General features: G+C 34.2%; 1 protein-coding gene across 2 annotated transcripts in view; it reads left to right on the top strand.

Annotated features, from left to right (window-relative positions):
* Nucleotides 1-17,152, top strand: part of LOC138322723 (AP-4 complex accessory subunit Tepsin-like) — a 34,934-nt gene that overhangs the window by 16,811 nt on the left and 971 nt on the right. The window contains exons 2-11 of one of the 2 annotated variants that reach the window (XM_069266778.1): nt 11,858-11,930; nt 12,808-12,899; nt 13,123-13,216; nt 13,814-13,881; nt 14,521-14,599; nt 14,889-14,960; nt 15,174-15,368; nt 15,783-15,912; nt 16,288-16,483; nt 17,016-17,150. In XM_069266778.1, the coding sequence (XP_069122879.1) occupies nt 13,126-13,216; nt 13,814-13,881; nt 14,521-14,599; nt 14,889-14,960; nt 15,174-15,368; nt 15,783-15,912; nt 16,288-16,483; nt 17,016-17,150 (966 nt within the window). In that variant the 5' untranslated portion in view covers nt 11,858-11,930; nt 12,808-12,899; nt 13,123-13,125. Of the gene's footprint in view, nt 1-11,857; nt 11,931-12,807; nt 12,900-13,122; nt 13,217-13,813; nt 13,882-14,520; nt 14,600-14,888; nt 14,961-15,173; nt 15,369-15,779; nt 15,913-16,287; nt 16,484-17,015; nt 17,151-17,152 lie in introns of both variants that reach the window. The other variant, XM_069266777.1, reaches the window with a different exon arrangement.

Genomic DNA, 17,152 nt, shown 5'->3' with positions numbered 1-17,152 from the left:
TCAATGGTGGTAATGGTGTAAAGTAAGTAACTTTTGTAACTGAAGAAAAATACTAAATCGTCTGCTCCTGTTTTTGATCATTTGTCAGCGGTGGAGCATCTTTAACTCAGTATGAATAATAAAACACGGTTACAAGGAACCTCTGGGGAACAATAAAATCACTCCGTGATTCGCTGTTCTGGTAAACCAGCTTTCCGTTGATGTAAAGGATAGAAGGTTTACCGAAACTTGGATATCGAATTTGATGGACGTGTGTTCGTTATACACGTATAGCTTTACTGTTCAGGTTTGATTATCACCTGAAAGTATGATGTAGATGATTTATTTTGGTGGTGTCGCATAATATAATCTGGGACGAATTTCATTGACTGTGCTGGGCAGTAAATTCATTGTTACGGCATGGCAAAAACAATGAAGTGACGTCAGAAAATAATGACTCGACATCAGTATTCGAAGACGGCGAGGCAAAATGGATGCCTATATTGGATTTTTCTGCAACACATTTTGACGTAGAATGTCTTCAAAATGTAGTGTGTAGTAGTTATGTGATAGAATGTATTTCAAATTTTTAATATGATATCTGATGAAATCTCAAAATGAAATCTTGTAAGACTCTATTTGTAGAATTTCATATGAAATTAACACTCGTGATGATCATTTAAGAGCGCAGACGAATATGTTTGACTTTAAAGATAAATGAAAATATCACACGTTTCAAACTTTATAAAATGTAGTAGTTTTTGTAACAAAATACAAATACAATATTTCTTAATAAACCACACACTATTTGTCGATGTTATAACGTTTTTCAAACAAAATTATCAAGTCAATAGAAGTCTGGTAATTATTCTATTCCTGGGAAAATTAGGAATCAAATGTCACGTAACATGCATTATTTCATTCCTGAAGTCTCACTTTCTTCCATTAAGGCATAAACTGGTGTTAAGAATACGTACATAAATGTTCTCACTCACAAAATGTTACATCCTCATTATTTTCATCATCATTTGATATTCCATATAATCTCTCTTTCTGTCGCTTTTTTACTGTTATTATTTTTGTCTTTTCACATAAGATAATGAATAAATTTCAGTTCACGCTTAAACGTACATGTACTTTAAAGTAGAACTAATTTTTAAAACATAGTACAACTCAAATTAATCACAAAATCGCAACAGTTACTATAAAACTAATACACAGAAATTGACCAGAAATTAACCAGAATTTGGTTAAAATTCTTACCTGAAATTGACCCGAAACGAGCTTAAAATCTAACCTTAATTTCACTTGAAATCGGCCTGAATTTCACATTAATTTTTAAAGTTCATATTCTGGATGATTTCTGATCAAATTCATGTGGATTTCTTGTCATTTCTTTTTTTTTAATTTAATTGTAGATATCAATCTAATAAGCCCTACCTGGCTAATGAATGATCGGAATAATAGTATTTTCTTAACAATGTACATTATTTTGCAGGCCACGACTGTTTTATAACCAATACTTCAGAATCTCTTTTTGTTCAGCTCTTTGGCACAGAATTTTTTAGTTGTGAATCACTATGAAATAGGTGTGTATCAAAATTTAAAAAAAATGTGTAGTAAAACAGTTAGAAAAAAAGAGGAATGTCAACTGGAGGTTATAGCAGTAACACGCGAAAATGGTAACAATTTAAGAGAAGTCCTAAAATGACTTTGAAATGATTTTATTATGAATAGAGATCCCCATGGAATACGAACTTGGTTATGTTATACAAAGCTTCTCAAAGAAATAAAAAAAGAATGATGCCATTAAAATTTGAGATAAAAAGATTTATACAAGGTTACTTAATCAAAAGATTCAATGTATAGTTTGTATGGTTGTGACTACATGTATTTATTTAAATGTCAATTTTGAATATTTGCTTTTCAAACTGAAATAAAACAATGAAAATAAAGTTCGGTTTTGAAATCCAATATTTAAGTACACCAACATTTTCCTGTGCACAACTCTTCTAAACACGTGATAGTAACAATCTACTTACTTAATTTGTTTCAGCTCTAAGTGATTCGATGAACAATGTCGTCTAGGTATCAACATGGTGTATATCCTTACTTTTTATTTTATTTGTTTTTGTATGTTTCAGTTTCCACATCTTGAGATTTTATTAATGCAATGTTAAGCATCAAATTTTAATCTACAGGGAAACACTAAATATGTATATATTTTTCATTTCAGACAGTAGAACTGCAGTGGGAAAATACCCCTTTCATGTAAATTGAATTGTTCGCTAGGCCTACGAACGAGACATTATTCCATGCAAAAATATCAATGAGCTGTTCATATATGTACGACACTCATAAAACAAACTGAAAGCCCCCTTTTAGATAAAGTTTAAAAATAAAACCAGCAGCAATCCTCAATACCCTATCAAAATAGCACGGTTTTCCAAGAATAGCAAATGTCCCTGGGTCAGACATGTATTATGCTACTCATATCCTGTTTCGGTGCACGGTACCTTGCCCTATTTGCACTTATTTTAAATCTCTCTATGCAGTGGGGCATTGCATTGTTTCACTGTAATTATTGTCAAATAAAGAATATCTTAAGCAAATATTTTATCTTTTTTTAATTTTTAACGAGAGAGAAATGTACTATTCGTCACGCATGGATGTAATTTCATGTATTTCTTTAACAAAAGATAGAAAATTATACAACTTGCCGCAACCCACTCCCACACACACATATACACCCTCACACACACACCTACACACACACAAAATAAAACATTGAGATATAAGAGATGCACAGATAGAAAGATAAATCTTCAAGTGTTTGTCAAAGGACTCCATCAAAAACTTCAATATCGTTTTAGTAAACTCTAGCTAATACATGAAATGAAAATCATAAATCATGTAATGAAAGGCGCTTCTAATTTGTATTTCATTCCACGACTGCCCATTATTGTTATTCCTATCCCTTGTGTCAATGATGTGCACCTGACTCAGTTATTAATCGTGGAACATCCGTACATCTGCACTATCCGAGGGTGTACCGATAACGCGAAAGCTGATGAGGCCGGCACTATATATGACAATCAATTAAAGGTGATGACTGATATATACAGCAAGGTAATAACTTTGTGTGGAGATAAAATTGGAAGGCTCATTTTACAGTTACATCATAACAATAAAGCGATGTTAATGTTACCCAATGTTTACATGTACTTATGTTGCTTTGTTGTTAGGCCAATATTTGCTGTATAAATTGTTGTTTTACAGTTTTTAAAGTTTCCTTCATTTTTTGTTTTAATCTATAAAAAACTAGAGACCTGGAGGGTAAAAATGGATTTAAAAGGTTAATAACATATATGCGTGACAATATGAACTTTTGGTTGATTAGTTTTCCCCATTTTCTTCATTCATTTTCATATTTAAGTTTACCTTGTCATCTTTTATTTAAATTTGTTTTTGAATTGCATGCTTGATGTACTATGTAAAGTTGTAAACATATCATTCTGTAAATGCATTGCTTTATAATTATAATGATTTCATTGTCCACTCTATAACTATCATCCAAGAGTGCAAAAATGAGATATTTCTTATTTAAGTTACATGTGCTATAAGGACAAAAAAATTGACATGCTATTTGTTCTTCACTAATCTATTAAAAACCATTCGGTTTGATAAATCCAGCTGTAAAAACCATTCAAATGGACAGAAAAACATGTATGATGTCTTCTAAACATTAGTTACAACACAGAATTTATACACTGTAAAATTCTTGTTTGTTTATGCCTTACGCATTTTTTGATGCATGTGACGATGTGACGAAAGCTAAGCCTTACAATAATATTTCAAAACCTTTAAGTAACAATTGCACTTTCTTACACTCCCATAATATGATGAATGAAAGATAACGACGAAAAAGAAATACACAAGATGTGTCCCCTTTATGATATTCTGGCTTTGTTATTGAAGATGTTCTCAAAGACTTGTCTCTACGTCAAAGAAGTTGATTGCATGTAATTTGGGAGACGTATATCCTTTTAGAACATTTTTATAACATTGCATCTGATACTTTCTAATAGGATAAATATGTAGTAGGAGGGGTTACCGTCAGGGGATTCAATCGCGCCATATTTTTTCATGTTTTGCACTGAAGTTATTGCCTATAACATAATAAATATGTGAAAGTGTAAATGTTGAACATTGCCCAATTTTGTTATCCTAGTATGCTGAAGATACCTCACTTATACTAGATGGTTCCGAGAAATCTCTACAAATATCAATCAGGTAACTGAACAGTAAAGTGATCAATGTTGATAAAACTCAAGGAATTTGTATTGGAAGCAAGAAATATAATGGAGACTCATTTTTCCCTAAACTTAAGTTACAGTAGAGAAAGGAAATATTTGAATTTCTAGGTATTGTTATTTAGTGTGAATCTCCATGAAATGTCAAAACTTATCTTTGACAAAAAGCTTATCAGACTAAAATCTTTACTGAAGGAATAGTAGGATTTTTTCCTACCCTGAATGATCCTTTTTCTGCCCCTGTAATTTCCTCATAAAAAAATGTTTAAAAAAAAATCAAAAATGGCAAATATTTATTTACTAACTGTCAACTATCATATCTGTTGTGATGTCCTAAAATCGTTGCATATGTTAAGCTCAAAACAGAATAAGAAAATCCTCCAGGAAAACGTTTTGATAGCTCCCATTTGGTACATAAGTGAAATATTAAGGTGGGTAGGAGGATATATATATTGAAAACGAAAACACCTGGGAAAAAATCATAGCAGACATAATACAAAAGCTGACTTATCCAAAAATTCACAAGAATATATTTTTACTTAGATTTAATGTCAGAAAAAACTTTATATATACATGTAAACCATAGCGTGATTTGTGTGCTCAATCAACCCAGTATTAAGTCGAAAATTTAGCCTTCTATCTCGAGGATTATAGTACTTTCAATACTTCGACATGTCATTTGTGTCTTCAATAAGGTGAGTTCCTATTTATTCGTTATTTACATAAAATACCCGATAAAAACCAAACAATTTTCAGTAATTCTAGTGACGGGTTCTTAGTATTAGTCTCCAGTTGTTAGCACATGATTTTTGACTATGTTAGTTTCATGTCAATTAACTTTAAAAGTAATCTGCTTTGTCAAACACCACGAACTTACTCATGATCAGTGTCTCAACAGCTACATCATAAGTGTTTAGCACGCTGGTAAGTCAAAGAACTACTTCTTCTTCTTCTTCTTCCTCCAATTTAAGGGACAGACTCAAAGGTTTTAGTGCATTTGTCCCTGGGAGGGGGAGGTGGCATCAATATATTATATATTGAAAATATTGGAAATTTTTAGTGAGAAATCTTCGGAAAATAGGTTAAATAGTTAACAGAACTATCAGGCATGTCATGCTGAAGCTATTCGGTTAGCAAAAATGTAACTTAACTGATACGCTTAAGCGTTAAATGTGTAAGTATGTGTTGGACGTTGGAGGTGCGATCTACTCACCGATTTTGATATGGCGAAAAGTCAGTGAGGATACCAATACTTTGTGAGTATATGTAGCTAACTACACTGTTTATAAATGAGTGTTCAAAGACTATCCAAATATCTGGAAAGAACTGAACGAGATCTTATAGATTTGGGGAGCACATCACGTAAATTGATTATTGTATCGGACAGTAAAGGGAGATAATTATGTGAGCAGGCCTCCAGCGATGAGAGAAACTACATAGTTTGGTACATTAAACCAGGGAAAGGTTCGCGATACATCATCAATTTTGTGATTGAAAATATAGACTCCTGGATTAGAAGATATGGATCCATTTTATTGGCCATATGGACAGGGACTTGTGATTTGACAAGGAAAGTTGATCGGTTTATCGACATAAACGACAGAGTCACACCTCAATCCATCGTTGAACAATACGAAAGGTTAACACAAATCGGTCAGCGTTATGGAAACAACCTTCATATAGTGTTTCTGGAGTGCCTCTATTATTCGATCGAAATTTGGAATTGTCTGAAAGGTCACAACGCCAGCGAAGTATTCAAATGTAATACAAAAAAACTAGAAGGGACTATTGATGAACTCAACAACATCATTCGAGACCTAAACAGGTCACTCGAAATTCATGCTCCTAAATTCCCTGAAGATATGTGTACATCTTGAAAACACAACAGGAACAATACATCTAAGAAAATCTCATACAACCTACTTAAAGATGGAGTTCACCCAGGTGATATGTTAGCTAAACATTGGCTAAGGAGGTTCATAGTAACACTGGTGAAAACTCACTGTGTATGAACACATTAAACTGTTACGAACTAACTACTCTGATTTCATTCCCACAACACACAGTTTGTAAATACTATCAAAATGGAGTACAGTAGTGGTGAAGATGATAACCTATCTAATATCAACAAGAGAAGAAGAGATTACTCAGGATCAAAGTATTGTGGAAAGTGTGACATACAACTGAGAAATGACACAAACCATATTGAATGTGATTGTTGTGGTCTATTTTTCTGTCAAGTCTGTACTGGAATCCCTAAAGAAGTTTACACTCACCTAGCAGGTAATAAAACAGTAGGTACTTCATACCACTGTAAGTCGTGTAAAAGAATTCAACCAACATTACAAAACATTGATGACTCAATGAGGAAATTGATGATTACCAACGAAAAAACGTTTAAAAGAAATAGACTTGAGAGTAAATAAACTGGAAGTAGAAACTCCGCAGCTGGTACATAACGAAATCACCAAGGCCAAGCACGACATCCAGACAACCCTAGCAACAAATGTAACTTCTTTGGTAGATGCCAGGCATAAGGAACTTGAGGACAGGAAAAACAAAAGTAATAACATCATCCTATTTAACGTTCCAGAGCAAACCAGTCAAGACCCACTGGACAACAAACGGAAAGATGAAAGAACAATACAGACTATTGCCTCATCACTAGGAACAGACGACCTCGCTATTGTTGCCCAGTTTCGGATGGGAAAAAGAAAACAGGGACAAAACAGACCACTTGTTGCTGTCCTAGAACACAAAAAACAGAGAAAATCACTGCTTGAGAAGGCACGTCAAATAAAAGACTCCGTACCAGAAAATCTAATCCGTGTAATCTTAACACGGGACCTAACACAAGAACAAAGGAGGGAAAGAAAAGATAAAAAAGCACTACAAGACCGGGGTGACCAAACTTCAGTAAAAGAAGATACAACAGAATCAGCTCTACGTAGGACGAGATGTAACCCGATGTTTGGGGAATGCTCCGACTTGGGCCATATCGTTCCTCACATAGAAAATTTTGGCAGGACATTCAGTAGTAACCTGATGTTTGGGGAATGCTCCGACTCAAGTTCGCTGAAAATGCCTGCCAAAAATCCTGGCCGAACTCCCCAAGTCTCAAACATAAATGCCCCACGGGCAAATCCACAGAGTATCACCAGTCCAAATATGGAACGGCAACGACCTGGGGTAACCCAGCAAAAAGAAAAACAACAGATGCAACTCCCACTGAGTCCAATAATAAATGAAAGTGCATCAAGCATGCAGAATAACAGTGCATACCACTACAACACCATTATGGATGACACAAACAATGAAGACTCTACCATAATCTACTCTGATTCACGTCTATCGTGTAGTCCCTCACCAGAACAACCTACATCACCTGTGGTGGATAGAACATAGGATTCAGGTTTTAACTATTTTAACGCCTTACCAAATCAAGACACTTCCATCAGAATCAACAGGCAATACATCAAAATCTTCTATTCAAATGTTGACACCTTATCATCAGACAAAAAATTGGAGCTATTAGAAATTATTGAAAATGACAAGCCAGATATCATCAGTTTAACTGAAATTTTTCCAAAACATACAAGCCTTCATCTCGACGAGGATTCCTACCATCTGAGAAACTACACAACTAATATCTCAACAGTCAATCACAGAGGAGTAGTAATCTACACCAGAGATACACTGAATACTGAAAAAACTGATCAGCACATACCTTTTCAAGAATATACTACAATCTCTGTAAAACTAAACGAAAAAGATGAACTTTTGATATGCTGTGTGTATAGAAGCCCAAACAGCCCAGAGGACAACAATAAACATCTGAACGAGTTGATAGACAGTCTGGGAAACACAAAATGCTACTCACACATATTGCTACTCGGTGACTTTAATTACAAGGAGATTGATTGGAAAAACCAGATTATCACTGTCAGGCCTAAATAACCCAGCAACAAAATTCCTAGAAGCAACACGTGACAATTTCCTGATCCAACACGTAACTAGTCCAACACGTTACCGAGTAAATCAGACTCCATCTACTTTAGACCTCATTTTTACCAACGAAGAAGAAATGATACGAGACATATCCTATGAATCAGGACTGGGGAAAAGTGACCATCTAAGTCTCCAGTTTAGACTTTATTGTTACAAGGAAACACCTCTAGAGTACCAAACTTCAACTCATCGAAATTTCTTCAAGGGTCAGTACACAGAGATAAAAAGTAACCTAGCCAAGATAGACTGTCATCGCTTAGACTCAATCCAAGATGTTGATGTAGCTTGGAATTCCCTTACTGTTCATTTTAACAACATTATAGAGAAATTTATACCAGTGAGTAAGGGGAGAAAACACCAACAAACCTCAAAACCGTGAATTGAGTCACGAGGCCAAGTCAGCCATCTGTCGCTGGATTAAATACTTACATTGTAAGACAGAAGATAACTTCATACTTTACAAATCTGCCAGAAAACATTGCTACAAAACAAATTTGATCCTCGAAATACAACTACGAAAAGGACCTTGCCGGGAAGATCAAAACAAACCCAAAACTATTCTGGTCTCATGTCAAATCCAAATCCAGAGTTAAATCAACCATAGGAGAAATAAAAAAACCAAATGGCGAACTATCAACCAACAACAAGGAAACAGCTGATACATTAAACAACTACTTTGCAAGTGTATTTGTCAAAGACCAAGATGTCGAATTACCTCCCTTTCCCCGAAGACATCAACAAGACGACATAGTCAACATAGATATTACAGAAGAAAAGGTACTAAAAGCCATTAAGAATATTAACCCAAACAAGTCTCCTGGCCCTGACAACATTCACCCAAAGTTTATAACCGAAGCAGCAGAAGAACTAAAAGGACCTTTGAAAATTATCTTTAAGAAGTCCCTACAAAACTGTAAATTATCATCAGCATGGAAAGAAGCCATAGTCACTCAATTATTCAAAAAGGGAGCAAAAAACGATCCTAGCAATTACAGACCAATTAGCCTAACATCAGTCCCATCAAAAATCATGCAACGGATAGTGAGGGATGAAATTGTAGCTTATATGGATATCAACAACCTATTTACTCCTCATCAACATGGCTTCAGATCTGGAAAATCGTGTGTCACTCAGTTACTAGAATCCATGGAAAACTGGACCAGAAGCATAGATTCAGGAAAAAGTGTTGATGTCATTTATCTGGACTTTAGCAAGGCTTTCGACAAAGTCTCGCACAAATTCCTCCTCCATAAATTAAAACCAGTACGGAACCAACGGTGAACTGTTGGGATGGATCAAAGCCTTTCTCGACAACATGACACAACGAGTAACGGTAAATGGAGCAACATCAGAACCCCATCCAGTTACAAGTGGAGTACCGCAGGGGAGTGTACTAGGACCAATCCTCTTCTTGATCTATGTCAATGACATGCCAGACATGCTAAACTGTACAATTAAACTTTTTGCTGACGACACAAAGTTATACTCCAAAATCAACAATATGGATGATAGACAAAACCTGCAGCACAACATAGACCAAATGTGTAGATGGACACAGATCTGGCTAATGAAACTTAATACATCCAAATGTAAATACCTGGAGATAGGCAGATCTCAAGGAAACCATGTTTATACTATTAGTCAAGATGGCATCGCAACACCAGTACAAAAAGTAGAGTCGGAAAAGGACTTAGGAGTGAACATTGACCAAAACCTGCAGTTCTCAATTCATGCCAACTCGTCAAGCTCAAAGGCCAACAAAATCATCGGTTAAATGTTTAGATCATTCTCATATATGAGCCCTCAAATGTTCCTGGCACTGTATAAATCACTTATTCGTCCAATTGTGGAATACGCAACACCAGTATCCTCACCACACCTGGTCAGAGACATGACCGTCATTGAAAATGTACAAAGACGAGCAACAAAAAGGATACCGTGTTTAAAACATCTATCCTACCAAGATCGCTTAAAGAGTCTAAGTCTACCAACACTTCAATATCGTAGAGAGCGTGCAGATATCATCCAAACCTACAAAATTCTAAATCATTTGGACATACTGAACGTTGAGTCACTATTCGATGAAATTGGACGAACTTCAACAAGGGGGCACTCCAGAAAACTATATAAAAGGCAATTCAGACTGGGAAAATCAGGCCACTTCTTCAGCAACAGAGTTATCAACATCTGGAATTCTCTACCAGAGGAAGTGGTGTGTTCACCATCTCTAAACACCTTCAAGTCAAGACTCAATAAGTACTGGAAAAACCACCCAGCAAAATTTCAACCATCTTTCTGACAAAATTGTATAAATCGGGGTGAAAAAATTACTCACAGGAACGGACAGCAAACCCTGTGAATATTCTAAACCCATGGAAACTTTTTAATCAGTGTTTTTATCAGTGTCTGGCACTTACATATATGTGTCGGTATCTCATTACTATGAGATTAAGTAACATTGTGTATATATATATCTCCTGTTCCCCTAACAACGGAAAAGGATTTCAACATTAATGAAATGACTGTATTATAATACATTATTTTAAGCAACCGGAAGTGCATAGTACGCGTTAGGAGTACACAATGTCATTGTTTGAAGAAACTTTAATACATCTCCACAAGCTAGTCTTAGCTTACCAATGATGTCAACTGAGCGAATATTGAGCGAATATATGGTTTTTTATATATTAGATAGATAAAAACAGGCCGTGTATATTATTATGGAAGGTTGTGTCTAGCCAGGATTGTCCTGAACTTGTCCAGTACAGGCTCCTGGGCTAGGGATGTTGGTAGTGAGTTCCACTCGATGATGGTACGAGGGAAAATGAAAAATTGTAGAGGTTTTTGCTAGATGGTATCTGATTTAATCTGTGTGTCCCTCTTGTTCTCCTGTCGCCTGATGTTATATGTTGTGATGGGTCGATATCCACATGCTTATTTATGAATTTGTGTGGCATGGTAACTCTAGCTTTGGCTCTTGTAGCCAGGGGTTCCCACTATAAAGATGTTATCATGTTGATGACACAACTTTTATTGTCCATACAGTACACAGTACAATTAAAGATGCTCCACCGCTGACAAATGGTATTTTTTTCACTATCAAAAACAGGAGCAGACGATTAAGTATTTTTCTTAAGTTAGAAGAGTTACTTACTTTATACCGTTACCACCACTGAAAAGTTTGAGCTTTTAATTTGACTTCAAGTTAAAATTATGAAAAACAATTAATTGCATCCCGAAAAAATTCCATGGCACTATATCCTATATGGAATGAAGAACTGATTGCGCATGCATCAAAGGCGAAAGAAATCATTTTATATTATTTTTTGTGTTCATTTGAGATATATATACACAATTTAACACTATTGTTCAAATAATAAATATTGTTTATGCTCTGTCGGCGGTGGAGCATCTTTAGGTTGCATGGTTTTCTATTTATTTTATTTACATTTTTTTTATTATGTTTACTTTTTTTTGTAATAATTCTGTTAACATGTTGTGGTACATTATATACATTTCAGGTTTTACTTTTGTTTTACTTCTTTGTATACTTTCAGATAAGCACAATATTGAAGGCAACTTCTGATGACGACAAACCAATACCTGGCTATCTTTACCAAGAAATTTGCAGTATCCTTTACTCATGAATTTGATACAGTCCATTTAAAAAATGTGGTTAAGAGGTCCTGGCATGTTACTAAAAAAACTTACTATATTGGGCAGTTACCAGGCCTAGACTACTGGTTGTGCTTTTTCTCTGTGTACTCTGAATTCCTCCACTATTAAATTAAACCTGATGCATCATTGCATGACCCTAGCTGTTTGAAATCCATTTAGGTAGACCTATCTAAGCTGTCATGTGTACATGTGTACATATATTAAAAGATATGTGCATATATATGCTTTTGAATGCACAGTACAACACTTTAATAGCAAACACGCTTTCACCAAAATTCATAGTTGCATGTATCACAGTAATTTTTATTCCCCAAGAATGTTCCTATAAGATGTTATTGGGTTTTATTAGTTTAACGTCGTATTAACAGCCAAGGCCATGTAAAGATGTGCCAGATTTGTTGGTGGAGGAGAGCCAGAGTACTGGGAGAAAACCCACTGACCAGCAGTCAGTACCTGGCAGCTGCCCCACGTGGGATTCAAACTCTTGACCCATATAGGTGGAGGGCTTGTGGTAATATGTAGAGACATTTTAAACACTCTGTTACAACGACTGGATGTTTGTAGTATATATATATATACAATGTACACTTTATATAAAGAACTTTGCTTACAACAAAGTGATTTTGTTAAAATGTCCCTAGAGGTTCGTTATAACCATGTTTTACTGTAATCATTGAAGGGACTACGTAGTCTGAATTCATTCCAATACTGGTAACATGGATCTCTTTTGTGATTGAAATTGTTTAATCTATGGAAATATACATCATACTTTCTGATACAATCAAATAGAGAACTGTGTACTTTTAAATCTCTTAATGATAATAACCAGAAATCACATATGAATCTGATGGATACTGTGAAAGTACTCTGGAGTTTCTTGTTGACAGACTGGCAAAGGACTCATGTCACATAAAACTAAAGGTTGTTTATTTTATTATGATTTATGATAAAACAGTTTATTTATATCAACCTAATTATACTTTGTTTGTTTATAAAAAGCGTAAAAAAAATAAAGCCAAATGTTTGATGAAAATTATGTAGATTCTCGCTCAATCTACAGAACGTATGCATTTTCTATAATGTCTAGATACCATTAATATATATGTATGTTCATTGATACAGTATATGTATCTTATTTTTGAAGGTGATGAAAGTGATGAAATACATACTAGAAAACGGCCACAGAAACTTTAGATTTGGTTTATTGAAAAATTCAGGCGGTATTACTGCGGCCACCAGTAAGTGACAAAACCGAATTAATTTATATATGTCGAAGTTTTATGCTTCTAAAAAGAATTTTTGAACAAAGCTGGTGTCAAATTTATATTGATATATTGCTCTCTGACTTTTTATTTTTTCAATTTTAGACATGTCATTGACTTGTTTTAAAGATGCTCCACGGCTGACAAATGGTATTTTTTCTCAATGAAAAACAGGAGCAGACATTTTAGTATTTTTCTTAAGTAACAAAAGTTACTTACTTTACACCATTAAAAAGTATGAGCTTCTAATTTTACTTCAAGATAAAAATATTAAAAATAATTAATTGCATACCAAAAAAAATCCCTGGCACTATGTCCTATATGAAATAAAGTAGTGATTGCACATGCATCAAAAGCAAAATAATTTTTTTTTATATTATTTTTTTGTGTTAATTAGACACATATATACACGATTAAACACCAATTATTGTCAAAATGGTGAGTATTGTTTATGCTGTGTCGGCGGTGGAGTATCTTTAAATAAATTGTGTATATAAATTACTCTAAATCAAGCTTTAAATTCACCCTAATGTACACAACGCAATACTTAAACAGAATGTTTTCTTTTATCAGAATTTAGTGGTCCGCCTGATCCTCTACATGGAAATGTTCCCTTTCTCATGGTCCGCAAAGTTGCTCAGGTAAATCATATTGTCACTTTTGTGATCTCTTCAATATACATGTATAGGTATCATTGTTTGTAACTATTTGTTGTCCACACCAAGGTTTCTAAGAAACAACTCTTGACTATTAAGTTTGCAATGTATAATTGTTAACCAGACTTTATAGCATGGAGATCTTTTCTAGTCCAAAGATCAAAGATGGAGGCCCTTTACTGCAAGAAGAAATCTTGTTTCTGTACAATAACTCATGATCTTTTGTTAGATCAAGCTCAAATTGCTGAATAACAGTTACAGTATACTTCATAGTATAATGTATGTGGATAGATTTTCATTGTGGCAATTAAATAGGAGAGTTGATACATCTTAAAATCAGGTACTAAAATGTAATGTACATGCAGATAGCCATTTTTTTGTCTTGCAACACACATGAATTACAACAATACTTTTACAACAGATATCATTGGTTTATGTAATGAAAGATTATTTAAGTACTTTGTGTGGATGTAAGTAAAGATAACCAGTACTGTATAGGTAGCCAACAAGTCTTGATATCTTTACAACCCAACACACCAATTGGGCAGCAAATAGCTACTCTTTATAATTAGAATAAAAAATTAAAACATGACCTACATGTAGGTGATCAATATCTGGTTACAGGAGCTGTCAGAAGTTTTGTTTGATACAGAAATGTTTGAGGCCAATCAGGAAGGAGAGCCACCCAGGCAGATTAAAACAGGTGTTTATGTAGTAACAGAATTCTTCTTTAAATAATATTTAACTTCATGCTGTTCTCACGGCTCTTCAGCTGAAGGGACCAAAATTCAGAGCCAAAGTAACACCATAGAAATCAATAAATACATAACTGTGAAGTTTATATCATTATCAGACCAATGTCTTGCCAAATAAAAAATAAATCAGTAGCCAACATATATTATATTTGGTATTGATTATTTGGATTATGTTTTGTATTTATCATGATTGATAGATGAAGTCATTTTTCTTGTATATGTTGTTTCTGTTGACAGACAGTATTGGTTCATCTAGATCTCAGAAAGGAAAATTGGAAGGATTTGGAAATTTTCCAGCTGTGCAAAAAAGTAACTTATATTTATAAAGATGTTTAAATGGGATTTTATTTCCAAATTATTTTAATGTCATTAAATAGACCATTTTAAAAGAGAATCTAAAGTTCGTTCAAAATGATTTCCAGCAACAAAATTAAAATATAACATGAGAAAGTCCTGCCCTGAAAAAAATAGTTTTCCCCGTTTAAATTTATACATGAAAGAGTTATTTGTGTATGTTCAAAGATACTCTTGGGGACAGCCTGATGGACAATGTATACAAACTGACTGAGAAAATGAGTGAGCAGCCAGCTGACCGCCAGAGGGAGCTGTTAAAGACAGTACAGAATGTTGGAGGATACAAACCACCAACAAACTATCCAGCTGATATACCCCCACTTGTTGTTCCCTTCAAAAAACGTGAAGTTCAATCTCACCCAGGTACATCTGGTATAAACAATACATGATATTGTTACCCAACTATATAGAAAACCATTACTCTTTGAGGCTGCATAGTTTATAGATTAAAGACAGATAACTAGAAGGTATAGATAGACTATTATGTATCAATCAACACATCAGCTGAATGCCAGGCCATCCAAGGATTTTTTTTATTTACTTCATCCAGATCTTAAACTACATGCACATGTATTTTGCAATTATTTGAGGGGATTAAAGGGAAGTACATAATTTATGTGTGTTAAATAAGTAGATCCATGGGAGTATTATAACCAGTTGTATGATAAAAGTATGAAGGTATGTAACAATAAGATTTATATCATTGAATATTTGATCCTAACAAAGTGTTTCATGCTATAGATTCTAATGGCTTTTATCTTTGCCTTAATGCAGCAGAACCTTTACGGAAACACATTCCAGGGAAGGCAGGTGGTGGTTGGGACGACAGTGATGACGAATGTTACCCAGCACACAGCCACTCCTCCGGCAAGAAAAGTACAGAAAGTAACGATATGTTAGATAGCAGGTAATATTTGATAAATGCTATGTGCAGGTCATTTGAAAGAATTAAATAATAATGATGATTATAAGTGGGGGAAAAGTTATTATTACAGTAAAATGAATATTTTCTAATTATCTGGCAATGTCAAAGATAAATGAGAGACATATTCAAGAAGCTTCCTGAGTTGAGGCTGATTTTTTCTTATGGTTGGTAATTTCAACAAAAGAATTAATAGTCCGAAAAAGGGGAGACAATTTATGTAGTTTACTTTTGAGCACACATAACCAAATACTCTATATTTTAAAATCTTTTTGAAAGAATTGACATTACTATAAATGATTATTATTAACATGTGATTGTATATAATTTCTATTCATTAAATTTCTGTACTTTTTGTAGGTTGGATGGTATAACACTAGAAGACTGGAGTGGAGAAGAAAATCTAGTGACCAGTACAGTGGACAATGGTCAAGCATTTCTACTTACAAGGACAGAGATTAAAGCTTTTATAAACAGCTGTCACCAATTAAGTTGCTTTAAAATTATTGAACTATTGAATCGGCGACTTAAATCTGGAGTTAATAACCATACAATGGTAAGTGTTACTGTGAAACCAGTTCTGTTCACTAAAACGTTACCGAGTACCATTGTTTTGTTACTGTAAACCAACTGATTTTCACATGTGGTAAATTTTGTGTGGTATTAGGAAACCACAAAAAAAATGTTGCAATATTGTTTCGAACACAAGTAAAGTGGAATAAGTATCATAAAATTCTAGATCACAAAATTTCAACATCCTGAATATGTAAGTAGTTTTAAATCACTGTGAAAATAAGGGGCTAAAGTCATGATTACAAATAATTCAAAAGATCTGAAAATATTCTGAGAACACTAAATGTATTTAATTCCAACTGAATATTACAAATAATTAAGCAGCAAATCTTCCTGGAGGAAATACAAATCTGATTTACCGGTGATTGCAGTTATTTACCAGCTAATTTGTATGAATGGTCAATTGTGTAGTTTTATCAAATGTATAATGTTTAAGTTTATTGAAAAAGCATGATTACTCAATGAAAAACCCATTAATGTTTATACATACTAAATTGAGAACGATAACCTTGCAGAGGTCCCTGTTACTGGTGGAGAATCTGTTAACTACAGACTTAATCAATGTGGACAGAATGATTCGGACATGTACAGATAATCTCATCTGGTTGGTGGGCAACTGTAGAGGACCGATAGCATCAAAGGCAAATAAGGT

Source organism: Argopecten irradians, chromosome 5 (assembly GCF_041381155.1).
Source record: "Argopecten irradians isolate NY chromosome 5, Ai_NY, whole genome shotgun sequence".
Taxonomy (NCBI): Eukaryota; Metazoa; Mollusca; class Bivalvia; order Pectinida; family Pectinidae; genus Argopecten; species Argopecten irradians.
This window is presented reverse-complemented; position numbering and strand designations above follow the sequence as displayed.